This window comes from Bos indicus, chromosome 15, assembly GCF_029378745.1.
Source record: "Bos indicus isolate NIAB-ARS_2022 breed Sahiwal x Tharparkar chromosome 15, NIAB-ARS_B.indTharparkar_mat_pri_1.0, whole genome shotgun sequence".
In the NCBI taxonomy this organism is placed as follows: Eukaryota; Metazoa; Chordata; class Mammalia; order Artiodactyla; family Bovidae; genus Bos; species Bos indicus.
In genome coordinates, this window is record NC_091774.1 from 39,624,862 (window position 1) to 39,642,558 (window position 17,697).

General features: G+C 34.3%; 1 protein-coding gene across 9 annotated transcripts in view; it reads left to right on the plus strand.

The window, feature by feature from the left end:
* Window positions 1-17,697, plus strand: part of BTBD10 (BTB domain containing 10) — a 75,353-nt gene that overhangs the window by 22,187 nt on the left and 35,469 nt on the right. For 4 of the 9 annotated variants that reach the window (XM_019975116.2, XM_019975117.2, XM_019975115.2 and 1 more), the window contains exon 2: window positions 3,167-3,323. The exons of 4 other annotated variants lie outside the window; for them this stretch is intronic. In XM_019975116.2, the coding sequence (XP_019830675.1) occupies window positions 3,223-3,323 (101 nt within the window). In that variant the 5' untranslated portion in view covers window positions 3,167-3,222. Of the gene's footprint in view, window positions 1-3,166; window positions 3,324-7,474; window positions 8,253-17,697 lie in introns of those variants that run through there. One more of the 9 variants, XM_070803649.1, reaches the window with a different exon arrangement.

Genomic DNA, 17,697 nt, shown 5'->3' on the forward strand with positions numbered 1-17,697 from the left:
ATATGTCATTTGCTTTTTTATCTATTTCTAGTTAAATCTGTAGTATTTAAAAATATGCTAACGTGTGTAGGCAAACACAGGTATATTTTTTTCCATCTTCATTTATATGTTTGTACCCTTACTATTGGGAATGAGAAGTGGGGGTGAAATCCTTCACATGCTAATACTCAAGTTTTATTAACAAATGAAATGTAAATATGATTTTTCAATTGACTTTTTCAGTAGTCTTCATCTGAACATTCTTTACTTTCTTGTGGCTGGCTGCAATATACATGTTGTTAATTTCAGTAGGCTTGATTAGGAATACATACTGATATTTTCTTGCTACTAGATACGTGCTACCCACTATAAAATAGTGGAAAATATGAGTCAAAATTTACCTTATTCATTCCTTGGGGTTGTATTTTTTAATCAGTGTCTCCCATGGCTTCAGTTCAGTCGCTCAGTCGTGTCATCCTCTTTGCGACCCCATGATTCACAGCACACCAGGCCTCCTTGTCCATCACCAACTCCCGGAGTTCACTCAGACTCACGTCCATCGAGTCGGTGATGCCATCCAGCCATCTCATCCTCTGTCGTCCCCTTCTCCTCCTGCCCCCAATCCCTCCCAGCATCAGGGTCTTTTCCAAAGAGTCAACTCTTCGCATGAGGTGACCAAAGTACTGGAGTTTCAGCTTCAGCATCATTCCTTCCAAAGAAATCCCAGGGCTGATCTCCTTCAGAATGGACTGGTTGGATCTCCTTGCAGTCCAAGGGACTCTCAAGAGTCTTCTCCAACACCACAGTTCAAAAGCATCAATTCTTTGGCACTCAGCCTTCTTTACAGTCCAACTCTCACATCCATACATGACCACAGGAAAAACCATAGCCTCGACTAGCCGCTTAGGATTATTCTTTTTGTTTGTTTGTTTGCTCTGCCATGTGGGATGTAGGATCTTAGTTTTCCCCTGCACTGGGAGCATGGAGTCTTAACCACTGGCCCCCCAGAGACATCCAGGCTTATTGTTACTTTACTCAGTGGGTTTCCAGAAGGGTGTGTCTTCGATAGTTAAGGGTTAGAAGCTAATGTGCCCCTTGAAGGAAATGCTAATAGCTGAGATAGCTTCCAGGAAAACCTATCCATCCAGTAAGGAGAAAAAACTCTAAATCTCATTCTACAGATCGTGCTAAGCCTCTACATCTTTCTTTCCCCCCTTTATCAGTTTTCCCTACTATTCTTTTCTACCTTTTGGGTCTCTTTTGATCTGTGGCCATTGTTTCCTATCTGAATTTCTCTTTTATCTGATTTGTTCTTTTTTACATTTCTCTTTTGCTTCATCTTTTCAGTACAGATACCTAACTGTAATACCAAATTGAAGTTTAAAAAAGTTTATTTAATGAATACATTTTAATTTTTCTGATTAAAAAATCAAATGAGTCTTTTTTGTTTTCATAACAATTTTGTGGTTTTTATATTCATATAATATATGACTGATTTTTAATCATTCAGCAATCTTTCAGGAAACATTTTCTTTTCCAGAAGTATTAAGCAAATTGTGTGTCATTTGCTGAGGAATTTGAATTAGCTGTTGTATAATTTTCTTCCTTCCCCCTTTACTATTTTTATTTCACTGTTTGAGCTTTTTATTTACATATTTATTATATTAATATGTTCATGTATTATTAGGTTTTTTCAATTGTTTTAGAAAGAAAGTACTAGGTAACTATGCAGAAGAAAATTAAAACATAGCAAAATAGTTAATTTAGCTCTGAGATAGACTTTTCATTTTCATGCATTGGAGAAGGAAATGGCAACCCACTCCAGTGTTCTTGCCTGGAGAATCCCAGGGACGGGGTAGCCTGGTGGGCTGCCGTCTCTGGGGTCACACAGAGTCGGACACAACTGAAGTGACGCAGCAGCAGCAGCAGCAGCAGCGATAGACTTAACACTTTTCATGAGTTTATCTTTGGCATTTTTGGTGAAATTGTACTGGAATAACCTATACAATTCAGTGAGGTACGGTATTTCCCCAATTCTGGATTCCCTTTGCCTTTGTTTGATGGAGAATGTGGGCATCCATCCCACTACCTCTCATCCCTTTGTCTTTTATGGATAACTCCCTCCTCACTTCCTCTGTCAAATCCAACTTAGAAAAGTATATACAAAGCATACAGGAATGGGTGTCTGGAAACCTGGATTCTAATCCAGTTTATATGACTTTTTTTCAAATTATTTAACCTTATTTGTTTTTTCTTTTGGTATTTGTGCAGTCTTTGAGTCAAATCTGACCTACTATTTTTAAACAAAATACTCCAGTCTGAGCGTTTTTCCATCTTTCAGTATCAAGACTTTATTCTGTATAGTTATACATTCTCATTGTTCTTTAGAATCTTGCCGTTTACCAGCATTGTGACCTTTGGCAAAGTTACTAAACTCTTTTCTCTTCTGTTTTGGGGCGTATAATGCCACTTTTGTAAGTTGATTGTGAAGATTAAATTGGATAGTGAATATACTTAGTTCAGGTATTTTGTAAAGCTATTGTTAAATGAGTTTTCTTATAATTTCAGATGACTGTAGTAGCACTAACAGTCATAAGCCTTACATATGAAAAGGCATAAAATACATGAATCATTGATAAAATGTTTTTTGATAATTGCACTGTAAGGAAACATTAGGATGTTTACATACTTTTAGTTTTGAACAAATATTAAATTTTTATTCATGGTCTTTAACTTGGTTTAAGAAATAACAACATTGTCAGCTTACTAGGTGTTTTGTTAAGCATCGTAAACTTTAAGTAATTAAGAAGTGTATTCCAAATGAAATTTTGTCTAAAAGAATTATTCTTTTGTGGGACTGTTTTTGTCTTTTTGGTTCTATATTAATGTTTGGAAACATGAGGCATAAGGTACTAAAATTGCAGTTAAGTATATTTGCTAAATACAAATGGCATATTGTTAAAATGTTGTACAGGAATAACACATTTAATCAGATAATCAAATGAAAAGTACCTAAAGAGATGTAAGGTTTATTTGAATCTGATTTGTGACATTTTGTGTGTCTGATGTTTAATAATCCTGTTAATCACTTAAAAAAATCACAATAATATCAGAAAATATATGCAATTCTGTGACTATTGATTCTGCATGGAATAGATTTAAAGGCCAACACTACTCTCTTATGTAGGTTGTGGGTCTACATGTGTGCTTTCAGAGCAGTAGTGTGAGGAAGCTTGCAGTGGGATGGCAGGACGGCCTCATCCCTATGACAGTAACTCCAGTGATCCAGAGAACTGGGATCGGAAATTGCATAGTAGACCTCGTAAACTTTATAAACATTCAAGGTAGGTAGAAAATATGTATTTCACATATCAGAACTCTGCTAAAATTGATTTTTATGAAGAACCAAGCTGTGTTTGGTTGTGGCAAAGCCTGTCAGAGGATGGGGACCAATTTACAAAATACTATGAATATTTGCATTTCTCTTTAAATAGCTTTTAGGGAAACATCTTCCTTTTAATTTTCTTATTTGTGTTTATTTAATTCTCATTTGTATTTTTATGAATTTTTGTTTCTGTTTCTAAATAATGTTAAAATATCCTTAGTTGACCCCATGAATCAATGCTATAGTTAATTTAATTGGGAACTCTGGCAAGATAGATTAATTCTTTGTATTTAAAACTCTCTAATAGGAATTTATTTTATGCTCTAAGTATATTGTATATGATAATTTATGGGCTTTTGTCAGTCTTTGCCTCTGTACATATTTAACTGTGTGTGTTTGGGTTATCATCCTGATCCTAGTGGTAAAATCAGTCTATCTGCTGCAACTCACCTGGTTCAATTAAAGTTTGATGCATTAAGTGAAACTCAGTTCAAAAGTTTCAGCCCTTTTATATATTATTTTTAAAGCTTTCTTTTTGTGCTGTGTGACTTAATGAGAAACAGTTCATTTAGAACACTTTATGATCTGATATTTTAAGGTGTTAATGGATCATAAACCTCACATAATGCAGGTATGTAAACATTGTTTTCATAGAGAGTTGTGCTTTATGAATATTTACTTGAGGGATATTATTGAGCATTTAACTTACTTGAATGTAAAATTCTCTTGATTAGGGTAACTAATACCACCTTTCTTAAAGAATAAAACATGCAGTGATATTGAAATCCTTTTTGTAATTTTAAAGAAATGATTCAGCTACTTTTAAACCATATACATGGCTAGAAAATATGAGTGATGAGTACTATTCAAGTTTCCTGACAAGATGTATTTTTTATTGTGGGCTTCTAATGTCGTGAGGTCTAAAATGAAGATGTTGAAGATGTTTAGTTGATTTTAATTATAAAGTTCACACCAATGGTGTGAGTGTTTTTTGGTTTGTTTTTTTTGTGTGTGTGTCCTTCAGTTGGTGCTCTAGTTTTCTTTCTGCAGCCTGTTTACATGGATATTTATTTTGTCTTTGAGGTAAAGAGATACTTGTTTTATCTCATTAAATGTGGGGCTGTATTTATAGCTGATATATTATATACAGTTTTTCAGGTGATTTTCAACTTATCCTTGCTAGTTCTTAATATTTTTCTGATGTACAAGACTGTATTGTATATTAAGTGGTGACAAGGTAAAAATAAGCTATTGTTAGCTTTATAAAAAACAAATGTGAAAACAGTGGGAAAGATTTATTAAAAACAGTAGTTTTAAAATTACTGTTATTTAACTTCAGTAACAGATATAGCTCTTCCTGATTTCTATAACATCAGTACCTTTCTAGTGCTCTTAAATATGATTGCAATAATATTGGTTGCTTACGTGAATACAAATTTATTGATTTTTTTTTAATGGAAAGATGAGGAAATCCTTGATCTTATTTTAACTTCATTCATGGAAAATCTGCCCATGGGAAAACAGTTTACTTTTTGGGAGCTTTTGTTCCTATGTACTTATAAACATATAACTTAGGATGCTTTAAAAAATAATTCAGTTTGACTTTTTTAAAGTGGTAGTTTTTAAAAATTAATTGTAAATTCATTAAGCAGTATTAAAAACTAATAGTACAAGTATTGTTGAGAACCTGTGCTCAGTTCTGGAAAGATTCAGCAGTTTATCACAGTACCATCATGGAAGACTTTAATATCCAGTTATGGAACAATTAGAGGACAAGAGGGCAATAAATTGTGGTAATAAGTTGTAGTAAAATAAGAGTTCAGAGAAGAAATCAGTACCAACCTGAGCAGGTAAAAATGAGACTTGAACTAACCCTTGGATAATTGGATACATAGAGGGCATTCCTGCCAAGGACCTTCTGGAAATTACCTTGACTAAATCTGAAGGTTGAACTCTATGAATAGTATTATTGTCTCCAATTAACAGATAGAAAAAATGAGGTTAACAAACTTGTCTAAGACTACCCAACTTGTAGATTACAAAGCTGGAATTTATGAACAAGCTGCTTATTCTTTTTATTTTTAAAAATTTTCAGTAACTTATTTTGGTGCATTTAAAATACATATAAGAGAAAACAGTTATAATGAACCCCTATGTACTCATTCCCCAGCTTCAAGTTATCATTTCATGGCTAATTTTGTTTCATCTGTCCTACATATTTTTGCATCCTTTTTTTTTTGAATCTTGTGTATTTTATTTAGGGATATTTGAGTAAAAGCCAGAGTAAACACTGGCTTAAGTTAGGGTGTTTTTTTTTTGTACACAAAAGTCCACAGGGAGGCATCACCTGATGTAGACTTAGTGACCTAGTATCCTTAAGGATATTAAGGTCAAAGATCTTTGATTTTTCTCTTGTTGTTTCCTCATGATCACAAAATGGCTTACTATACAGTTCCAGCCATCATGTCCAGCCTCCAGACAAGGAGGAATGGAGACAGGGATAATGGGAAAGAGGTTTCATTTATATCAGGAAATTAAATTTCTCAAAAATTTCTAGCAGGCATCTGCTTATAAATTATTGGCTAGAACTATGTCATATGGTCATCTCTAGATCATGGAGACTGAGAAATATAAGTGCTCACATTGCCACCTCAAACAGAATTGGGGATTTAAATCTACAAAAACTAAATGGCTCAGTGTGTTAGGGCTGCTGTAACAGAATACCATAAACTGGGTGGCTATATTATAAACAGCAGAAATTTGTTTCACATAGTTCTGGAGGCTAGGACGTCCAAAATCAAAACGCTGGCACATTTGGTGTCTGGTAAGGGCTTGCCTCTGCTTCAGACAGACTTTTTTTTTTCCCCCTGTGTTCTCACATGGTGTAGAAGGGACTAGGGATCTTTCTGGGATCTCTTTTGTAAAGGTATTAGTCCCATTCATGAGTGCTCTTCCCTCATGAGCTAATTACCTCACCTACAAATATCGTATCAGTATGTGAATTTTGGAACTAAAAACACTTAGACTTTAACAATAAAGAAATAAGCATATTTATTGATTCAGTTTTTGCAGTTTTTCTAAAAAGTTATCTTTTCACATATTGGAATAGCCTGCTTTCTGAAATCCTTTTCCTTTGATTTTTTTTTTTTTCCTCTTCTTTTCCTAACTGGCAAGGATAAAAATACATTTCTTGAATTATAGAAGTAGCAATAGTAATTACTATATTCATATGCTTATGTTGGAGGTTTGAGGGTTTGGTGAATATCGAATTATGATTTCTCTTTTACCTAATACAATTAATAATACCTAACAATACTCCTGTACTTTGGCCACCTCATACAAAGAGTTGACTCATTGGAAAAGACTCTTATGCTGGGAGAGATTGGGGGCAGGAGGAGAAGGGGACGACAGAGGATGAGATGGCTGGATGGCATCACTGACTCGATGGACGTGAGTCTGAGTGAACTCCAGGAGTTGGTGATGGACAGGGAGGCCTGGTGTGCTGCGATTCATGGGGTCGCAAAGAGTCAGACACGACTGAGCGACTGAACTAACTAACTACATAATACTTTTCTTTTGTGAAGTTTCTTTGAATGTAGATTTCATAGGTATAACACTGATATAAAAGACAAGACAGGGAAGCTGATCTGGACATGGATGAAATTCAGGGTCCCTATGATTCCTCTGCAGGTGCATACAAATAAATTAGTTGAAAAATTACTCAACTTTTCTTTCTGACTAGTAGTTGTATAGTTATTACTTATATTGAGGAGTTTGGTAGCTTGCTGAGAAGTTAAAGATTATTTCAGTTGAAGTTTATTTGGCCTGAATTGTGACACCTTTCTTTAAATTATAAATTAGAAGAGTTTTTGCTATTTAAAAAGGAAAAAGAAAGAGCACCTTTTCTATATAACTAATGTTAAAATGCCCTAGAGTGACAACATGCTAAAAGCTCTTGCATATTTGAATTGGGTCGAATACAGCTATTTAAAACTCAGATCTGCAGTCTGCTCAGGTTACTAAAGATAAATGCATCATACATTCAATATCAGACTTTGCCGCAAGGGTTCATTCCCACATAGAAGTACGCATGCTCCTTTCTTCTGCATGAAGACTGAGCTTTCCAGTTTCCTTTTTAAGTTGCTCTTTAGTCCTAGCAGCAGTTTAGAAATGGAAAAGTTGGGTTGCTTTAAAGAGTAGTTCTTTTAGTGAGTCCTTTAAGTACAGATAATATTTTCTCTCTGGTTTCAAAGAGAAGCTTTATTGCCCAGAAAAGGTACACAATAAAATATTGAAAGGAAAAAAGAAAGTTAGCTGCATCCTAGTTTTTTAAAACCTGGCAAGCTGGCAGAGCTAGAATTAGCTTTACAGATGGTATTTGGCAACATATCTACATATCACTAACCCTCATCTCCTGAGTTTTCTTCATCCTGTCTATCAATTACAATATCCAATCACTGCACAGAGATGGAGAAATGGGATGATCACAGCTCACACGATGCTGTTTGGTTAGAAACGTCAGTGCTGCACAACCCACGGCTGAGTCAGTGTCTGTGAGAAAATGAACTGAATTAATACAAAGCGGGGGTTGTATCTCTGAATATTTAAGGCCAAAATAACTGCAATAGCATTATTACACAGTAGAGGGAGGAAAGCTAAAGGAAGTCTGTAGATAGGTGAGGTAGGGGACTGGGAAATTTTTTCATTGTTCAGAGGAATTCTGAAGATGATGGAAATATCAGATGTGCTAAAGTTTCCTAGTAATGCCCAAGGATGCTGACCTGGCTTTCAGTGCTGCATTGTTTGAAAAAGCAGAGTCCCTTTATACTCTGATTTCAAAATTTTTTTCTTGTTTTTGTGTGTCTGCCTTGGCATATACTAAAGTAAGGTGTGTATTCATTTATTACATGATAATATGCTGGGTTATAATTCTATAGACTTATAAATATGAGAGAGGTGGAGAGAGATATGTTTGGCTTTTGTTTCATTATGATCATTTATGTTTTTGAATGTTAAAGATCATATGTCTTGATTGTCAGTTTAATGGCACGTTATTTAAAATAGTGTGTGTTTTTATTATTTTCATGGATTTGAGGCTTTGTTTCCTATTTCATTTAAAGTCTTAGTAGAATCATCATTTAACTTGAGAATGCATTATGTTTGATCTTGTTTCTTATGAATGTCATACAAAATTTTATTTAAGGAAAAGCTAATTTTAAAATAATATTTTTTATATATTTGAAAATGAAATTCAAGATAAATGAAATAATTGAAATAATTTCCTAAAGAAGAAGATGAATGTAGTTTTACTTTTGGGTGAATTAAGGATTAGTTGATCCATTTTATATATATTTTACAGAACTGAATGTATTTGAATGATAAAGTTTTAACTGGTGAAGATGACTTTTTTCTCTAGTCTTTTAGAACACGGACTCTGAGTAGATGATCTAGATACTGCCATTGAAAGAGTAAATCAGATAAGTTTTCAGAATAATGCAATTTGATTTTCAATGAGAAAAACATTCCTAAATAAAGACAATTATTCTTCCTATAAGATTTTAAGTCTTTACAGGTGACATTGCTTACTTTATTAGGAAATTTTGGCACAATTTAAAATAATTTGATTAATGGTATTTTTCCTTTTGTCTTCATTATCCCTATCCTACTGAGTCTTCATTTTGTAGGGATTTGGGGGGATATACAACATTTTAAAATTATTTTAAATGTTATTAAGTAGTTTGTAACATTCTTTTACTTGAAATGTGAGGACCTTCTTGTGACTTTCCCCATTTAATTTCTGAAAGTGTGAACGATTGTTACAACTTGTTTGTTTAGTTAGACTAACTGGAGGTACCTTGTTTCGGCCTTTTTTTTTTTTTCCTCTCTGGTTTGGTGTCCAGAAATGTTTTTCTAAGCTTGCTTAAGTATAAAGTTATAAAGGCAGAAGTCTCATGTTAGAGTTTTTTGTCATACACTTTATAGAATATTTTTTTCTCTAGTTTGGCTGATTTTTAAAAAGATAATGCCTGTGTTATTATAAGAGTAATACATATTTATTACATAAATTTGATAGATAAAGAAAAGCACATAGAATAAAATACAAATGTTATCAAAAGAAAAACTTTAAATATTTTTGTATATAACCTTTTTTTCCTGTGTATATATAAAAATGTAAATTCACATGTATACACTTAAAAATGATTTAGGGATATTACTACATGTACTGTTATATAACCCCCCTCCCCTTTTTTTTTTTTTAATGAAAAGCAAACTTAATCAGGAACATTCCCTGTGTCACGGGGTAGTCTTCTATAGCATAATTCTTAAGAATTACATAGTGTTTTCTGTATACATGTTTTGTAATTTATTGAATTTGAGTTTTTCTGGTTCTTGATAAAAGATCAGTTTGATTTCACAGCGTAAATTTCTCTAAAAAAGAAGAATATCTTAAGGAGTTCAGTAAAAATACAATTTTGATACTTTTCAGAAGGAAAAAGATCCTTAATGTGATTATACAATGAATTCTTTAAAGATATGCACATTTTTTAAAACAGAGCAAATAAGATTGCCATAATAAAGTATAGAAAATATTTTTTAAACATCAAGGAAACGAGAGCTCAGATGAGCTGAGACTTTTTAAAAATGCTATGGCCAGCCAAAAGAGTTTCTTATGTTACACTTGAAAAAGGTTATCAATGAAAGTGTAATAATAGTGAATGGGAATGAGACAAGAAAAAAAAATCCATCAACTCTTATTTAGGAGCTTCTTTGGCAGAAAGGAAGAGCAAACTACCACCATCATCAATAATAATAGCAAAGACATTTCTAGTAAAGAATGAAACCACCATTAATATAGAGATAGGTAATGCATCTGGTTCAATGAATTGTCTTTTGGAACATCTTATAGTTAAAAAAGAACCTGACTGTAAAATCTTAAAATTATTGATATTATTTGTAGTCTTTAAAGAGTTTCAGGAGAATACAAGAAGTACTAAAAGATGGGAGATCCTAGGCCTGATTTTGAAAAAGATAGTAGATTTTAGAGTAAAAAACAGAAGATAGTTTATGACTAACTTGAAGGAAAGAACAGGTTAAAAATTATCCAGAATGGGTTTGCTAAAAATAGATTGTCAAAACAACTTTAATTTTTCTCTGATGCAGTTGGTAGTTTAGTAGCAAAATGTATTTGTACTTCAACTTCATTATAACTTAGTTTTTGGTGAAGTCTTTATATATATATATCTCCCCTTGGGTGAAGAAAAATGAGTTAACCATTAGTGGATTGTGTTAATCAACACAGTTTTCATTTTGAAGGTCAATGTTCAGAGGTTATTGATCTTAGAAGGTGGCTGTGTTCATTGGTTTGTCTTATTGCTTATGGAGAAGGAAAATTCTTAAATTTATAGGTAACAGTGAAGAAAGGATAGTAAATAAAAAGCTAATGATCCAAAGTGATTTCCAAATCTGATTTGTTGAACTAAATTAAAATGAACTTTTGAAGAATCTAAGTAAGAACTCAAAAGCAAATATATATTGTTAGCAGGACTTTATAGCATCACATTTGGAAAAGACTTGAGGGGTAGTTGTTGGCAATAAACTTGATATAAAACAAAAGTACAGTATGGCTGCCATCATCCCATCTTTTCCCCTACCACCACCCCCCTTAGAAACCATCGTAATGAATGGGAAAGAAGGTTAGAGCCACTTCATTACACCAAAGTATTGTCTTTAGTTCTGTGTAAATTCAGAAGGAAGGATGTGAGTAAATTGGATGCCTTATCAGCTTAGGAAACTGAAAATTCAGAGGTCTTGGGGGCAACTGTGATAGATGTTAAGGAATCTCACAATAAGAGTTGTGTCTTCAATATGTGAAGTTGTCTTCAAATATGTGAAGAACTGTCATTTGGAAAAGAAACTATACTCACGTTTGAGTCAGACTTGGTTAAGGTTAAAAGCATGAACCCTAAAGTTGTGCTTCTTAGGTCACATCTCAGACCTGCCACTTGCTTAGCTACATGACTTTAGGTAAGTTATTTAGCCTCTAAACCGTCATTTTCTCAACTGTGAAAAGAGGATGGTTTTGTGGATTAAATGAAAATATGTGTAAAGTGCTCACTGTTGTGCCTGACATATTCTAAATGCTCAAATGTTAGCATTGTTGTTGTTATTTGGTCCTAGAATATAGAATAAAGACAATGGTTCTCAACCAGAGGGTTAATGGTTTGCCCTTCATTGAGCATTTGGTTTTAGTCTTTAATTTTATCAATCTAATTGCAGTGTAGTTCAGATTTTAAATTTTAATTCTTTTAATACTTAAAATTTTAGTATGAAGCATAGGAGGAGGGAATTTAATGGAACAAGTTAGTTTGTGTTTTCAAAAGGCCATTTGGGGGACTTCCCTGGTGATCCAGTGGTTAAGACTCCATGCTTCTAGTGCAGGGGGTGCGAGTTTGATCCCTGGTCAAGGAACTAAGATCTCACATGCTGTACAGCCCCCATCCCCCCAAAAAAGGCCATTTGAAAATGAGTGAGTGTGGGATTGCTTTGATTTCTCTCTAGAATCTTGGTTTGTGAAAGTAAGCTTTGTTAAAATATTCATGGTCATATGATAAATATTTCTAAAACTAAGTATTGTATTTGTACTTCATATATTTTTTCTATTGGTTTTACTTTTTAGTAGAAAAAGATGCTCCCAAGGTCTTAAAAAAGGAACTCTTCCCCTCCTCTTTTCTGCAACTGAAAGACATGCAGGATCTTAGTTCCACAATCAGAGATCTGACCTGTGTCCCCTTTTATTTGCCATGAAGTGATGGGACCAGATGCTATGATGTTAGTATTTTGAATGTTGAGTTTCAAGCCAGCTTTTCACTCTCCTCTTTTACCCTCATCAAGAGGCTCTTTAGTTCCTCTTCATTTTCAGTCATTAGAGTGGTATCATCTGCGTATCTGAGGTTGTTGATATTTCTCCCTGCAGTCTTGACTCCAGCTTGTGGTTCATCCAGCCCGGCATTTCAAATGATGTACTCTGCATAGAAGTTAAATAAATTGGGTGACAATACACAGCCTTGTTGTACTCCTTTCCCAATTTTGAACCAGTTCAGTTCCATATCCAGTTTTAACTGTTGCTTCTTGACTTGCATACAGGCTTCTCAGGAGATGGGTAAGGTGGTCTGGTATTCCCATCTCTTGAAGAATTTTCCAGTTTGTTGTGATCCACAACAGTCAAAGGCTTTAGCATAGTCAATAAAGCAGACTTTTTTTTTTCTGGAATTCCCTTGCTTTCTCTACAGTCTAACGAATGTTGGTAATTTGATCTCTGGTACCTGTGCATTTTCTGAATTCAGCTTGTACATCTAGAAGTTCTTGGTTAACATACTACTGAAGCCTGCCTTGAAGGATTTTGAGCATATCCTTACTTGCATGTGAAATGAGCACAGTTGTATAATAGTTTGAACATTTTTGGGCATAACCCTTCTTTGGGATTGGAATGAAAACTGACCATTTCCATTTCTGTGGCCACTGCTGAGTTTTCCAAATTTACTGGCATATTGAATGCAGCACTTTAACAGCATCATCTTTTAGGATTTTAAATAGCTTAGTTGGAATTCCATCACCTCAACTAGCTTTGACTTCACACTCCAGGATGTCTGGCTCTAGGTGAGTGACCACACCATCATGGTTGTGTGGGTCATTAAGACCTTTTTTTGTACAGTTCTTCTGTGTATTCTTGCCATCTCTTCTTTATCTCTTCTGCTTGGTCCTTGCTGTTTCTGTCCTTTACCGTGCCCATTCTTGCATGAAATGTCCCCTTGATATCTCCAGTTTTCTTGAAGAGATCTCTAGTCTTTTCCTTTCTATTGTTTTCTTCTATTTCTTTGCATTGTTCATTTAAGAAGGCCTTCTTATCTCTCCTTGCTATTCTCTAGAACTCTGCATTCAGTTGAGTATATCTTTTCCTTTCTCCTTTACGTTTTGCTTCTCTTCTTTTCTCATCTATTTGTAAAGGCGCCTCAAACAGCCACTTTGCCTTGTTGCATTTCTTTATCTTTGGGATGGTTTTGGTCACTGCCTCCTGTACAATATTGGGAACCTCCTTCCATAGTTTTTCAGGCACTCTGTCTACCAGATCTAATCCCTTGAATCTATTGTTTCTTCACCTCCACTGTATAATCATAGGGATTTGATTTAGGTCATACCTCAATAGCCTAGTGGTTTTTGCTACTTTTTCCAATTTAAGCCTGAATTTTTCAAAAAGGAACTCATGATCTGAACCAGTCAGCTCCAGGTCTTGTTTTTGTTGACTGTATTGGGCTTCTCCATCTTCAGCTGCAAAGAATATAATCCATCTGATTTCAGTATTGATCATCTGGTGATGTCCATGTGTAGAGTCATCTCTTGTGTTGTTGGAAAAGAATGTTTGCTATGACCAGCATGTTCTCTTGACAAAACTCTTGTTAGCCTTTGCCCTACTTCATTTTTACTCCAAGGCCAGACTTTCACCACCAGACGTATCCACAGCTGAGTGTCGTTTCCACTTTGGCCCAGCCTCTTCAATCTTTCTGGAGCTGTTAGTAATTGCCCTCTGCTCTTCCCCAGTAGCATATTGGATACCTTCCAACCTGGGGGATTCATCTTCTGGTGTCATGTCTTTTGCTTTTTCATACTGTTCATGGGGTTCTCACGGCAAGAATACTGAAGTGGTTTGCCATTCCCTCCTCCAGTGGACCGTATTTTGTCAGAACCCTTCAGTATGACCTGTCCCTCTTGGGTGGCCCTGCATGGCATGGCTTATAGCTTCATAGAGTTATGCAAGCCTGTTTGCATGACAAGTCTGTGATCATGATCTGTGTGTGATCTGTGATCATAGTGATTATCAATTTTTCAGAAATATTTTATAATTTTCTATGGTAGGGCTTGAGAATACAAAGTATATAATGGTTTTTAATTCCCCAATTTTTATCTCTAACCTGGACTTTTCCCTGTACTTTAGACTTGTGTATCTAACTCCATATTTGGATGTATTAGACATCCACTTGGATGTCTAATAAACATTTCAGTGTTAATGTGTGTAAAAAGCATTTATACTTTTCACACCTAATCCTCCCACTGTTATTCTAATGTGGGAGAATGATAACTCAAAATCTGAAATGTTTCAGTTTTTCAGGCCAAAATCAGAGTTATCCTTGATTCCTCTGTCTCACCTCTTACTTTTAATCTATCAAATTCCAAAGTCGTGTTCTTTAGAATACATAGTCTAGTCCAGTGTTTGCCATGTACACTGCTACAGCCCTGGTCCAAGTCACTTTGGCTGTCGCCTAGATTGTTTGTGGTAGCCTCCAGAATGGCCACTGACCCTACTGTTACCTTCTTTCTTTCACTGTCTGCTTCATCTAACAAAAGTTAGATCATGTAATTCAAATTTTATTGGTACCTATTTCACTCAGATCAAAAACAAAAAAGCTTTGAACATTCTTTGAAGGTCTTTCATAATCTGGTCCTAGTCTTATCTCTGAGCTCATCTTTTAACACTGTCCTTCTTGCTATCTGTGCTCCAACTGTCCTAGCCTTCTTGAATGCCTTTAAAAAGCCAAGGAGTGCTTTTGGCACAGGATCTTTTTCATCTACCCTTCCCTCAGTCTCATAGTTTTATGTTTTACTTCGTCTTTGCTCAGACATCTTCTCCTCTGAGAGTCCTGCTTTGGCCACTGTGTGAACTAGAACCTCTCACCTGAAAATGACGATTCTGTCCTGTTAACTCTGCTTTATTTTTCCTCATAGCATTTACCAGCATATGATATTTAATATATTTATTATATATGTTGTGTGTTTTTGTACACTTAAATGTTTAAATTTTAAGGGCAGAGACTTTGATTTATATCCACCATGGCTAGAATAATAAGTAGCATATAACAGATATTCAGTGAATATTTGGTAGAATGACTGCATGATAAAACTTAAAAGCATTGCTAGAGGAGAGAGTAAGAATAATTTTAGTTATTATGGGGTATAATTATTGTATGTTGCAAGTACCTAATGCTTTATTGATGAATTAAAACCATGATTATTTTTTAGAAGTAAAAAAATTAGCAATATAACAATTAGATAACTTCTTTTCAGAGACTCATCATTTTGGAGAGGTTCTTTCCTAGCAACATCTTCCTTTATTAAAAAAAGTTCAAAATCTGAGAAACCTCTGTCAAAAGAAACCTTTATTTTAAAGTCAAAAGAAACCTCTGTCACTGTCTGCATGAAAATAATTTTTGTCAGTTAGGAAAGCTGACAGTCACCTTGATAGTAAAGTGTTAAATGTTTGACCAGTGAGAGTTCCTTTTCCAGTGACAGTGCTTTAAAAAAAATCAGTTAATACATTCTGGACAGAGGGATCTATAGAATCTAGAAAAAGCTGGGGGGTGGGGGAAATGAGTATCTGGAACTTTTCAAGCTATAAAATTGGCTTGAAATATCAATAAATATCTTTTCATACGGAAAAAAAAAGAGTTCCTTTTCTGTCAGAATTCTTAGGATCTAGGTCTTCATTTCACTTCAAAGAAAACATACTCTTAGAGTGGTCATACAACAGTATATAAGGCTCCCTTGCTATTGCTGCTGCTTCTGTCTCACTAGAGTTGCTGACGTGTCTGACAGTGAGATTTTAAGAAGAGAAAGACTAGTATTAAAACTATTCTTGAGCTGTATTTCTTGTCTTTTGGCGGCAGGGGAGGAGGGGAGGGAGAATCTGGGACTTAAGTATGGTTTAAAATATTTATGGACAGTATGCATCAAACAACATACTAACAGATAGCCTTTTAGAGCATAACGCCTTCTTCAGTTGAGAACTGCCTTTTCAGTGATTAGTTTTTGTTTCTTGGGAAACTGACCATAAATTAAGAAGAACAAAAAGCTTATAGAAAAGGCAAACGGAAAAAAAAGGGAAAAGAAGGGAGAGAAATTTGCATTAAACTTGTTGAAAATAGGTTTAAAAGTTTAATTGCATTTCTTATGTCATCACAGTTGCTGACACTTAATGTGAGGATCAGCAAAGAGTTTTCTGCAAAAGGCTGGATAGTGAATGTTTTTGGCCATGTAGGCTACAGAGACTGTCAAAATCACTCAGTTTTGCCATTATGGAATGAGAGCAGCCATAAGCAATATGTAAATTAATGCGCATGGTTGTGTTCTAATAAAACTTTATTTATAAAATGAGATAATGGGTTGAATTTGGCTTTGCAAACTCTTCACCTAACATTAAAAATGCTTGTAAAAATCATATGCAAATTGATTGCTTAAAATATATTAATATAAGATCATTTAAATGGTTTAGTTAATAAATCTAAAACATAATATAGAACATAGTAATAGAAACACCTTTTTTTCCCCTCAAAATAATATTGCTTCTTTAATATGGACAAACTAATTAAAAAATGGATGGGAACATCTAATATGAAATTTACAAAGATGCTTATCTTGTTTTTAAGAAAAATGGTGCATTTTTAAAAGATGTTTAAAACATCTCATAAACTGTAAAGCTTTGTATCTGTATCTCTACAGACACAAATACATACACATGGAAGTATTTGACAAGGAAAAAACAGTTGACATGGGAAATGCTTAGATGTTATATATCCTGAAATTTCAGCTAAATTCAGCAAACATTAATAAGAGGCACCAGGATATGGTGTTGCTGGAAGTATTTAAAGATAATTCCAGTGATATCATGTAAGGTTGTATATCCCATGTGTGTACTACATAAGGGGTTCATACATAAGTGAGTACCATTCACTTTGTAGATATTTTAGTTTTGTGTATTTGTTGCAATAATTTTCTAGCAGCAGTGCTGATAATATTTATTTTTGGAAATTTTTCATGTATTATTTCTTTGATAACCCCCCTCTTTTGTCTGTTCTGTGTGGAACATATATTATTTGAATATTGAGTGCCTTCCTCTATTCTCATCCTTTCACTTTCATTTTTTATTTCTTTTATTACCAGTTTTTTCTTTCGGCCTTCTTCTAACTTTCAAAAATAGCTAAGAACTCTTTTTTATTCTCTTAATTAAATAATTCCTGTCCTTGTTTTATGGATACATTTGTTAATAGCACTGAGTTTATTGATTATAGGTTTTTTTCTGTCTCTACATTGTGTTTTGCCTTTTTGTTTATGTTTATTAAACTTACTGTGAAAAATTTTTATAAGAAGTTAAAAAAATTGTACTGTGAGTTCCTGGGTACTCTTCATCCAGCTTCCCTCTATGATAACATCTCACTTAAGTGTATCAAACTAGGAAAATGACATTGATACAATTCTGTAACTGACTACAGACATCGGTTTTTATA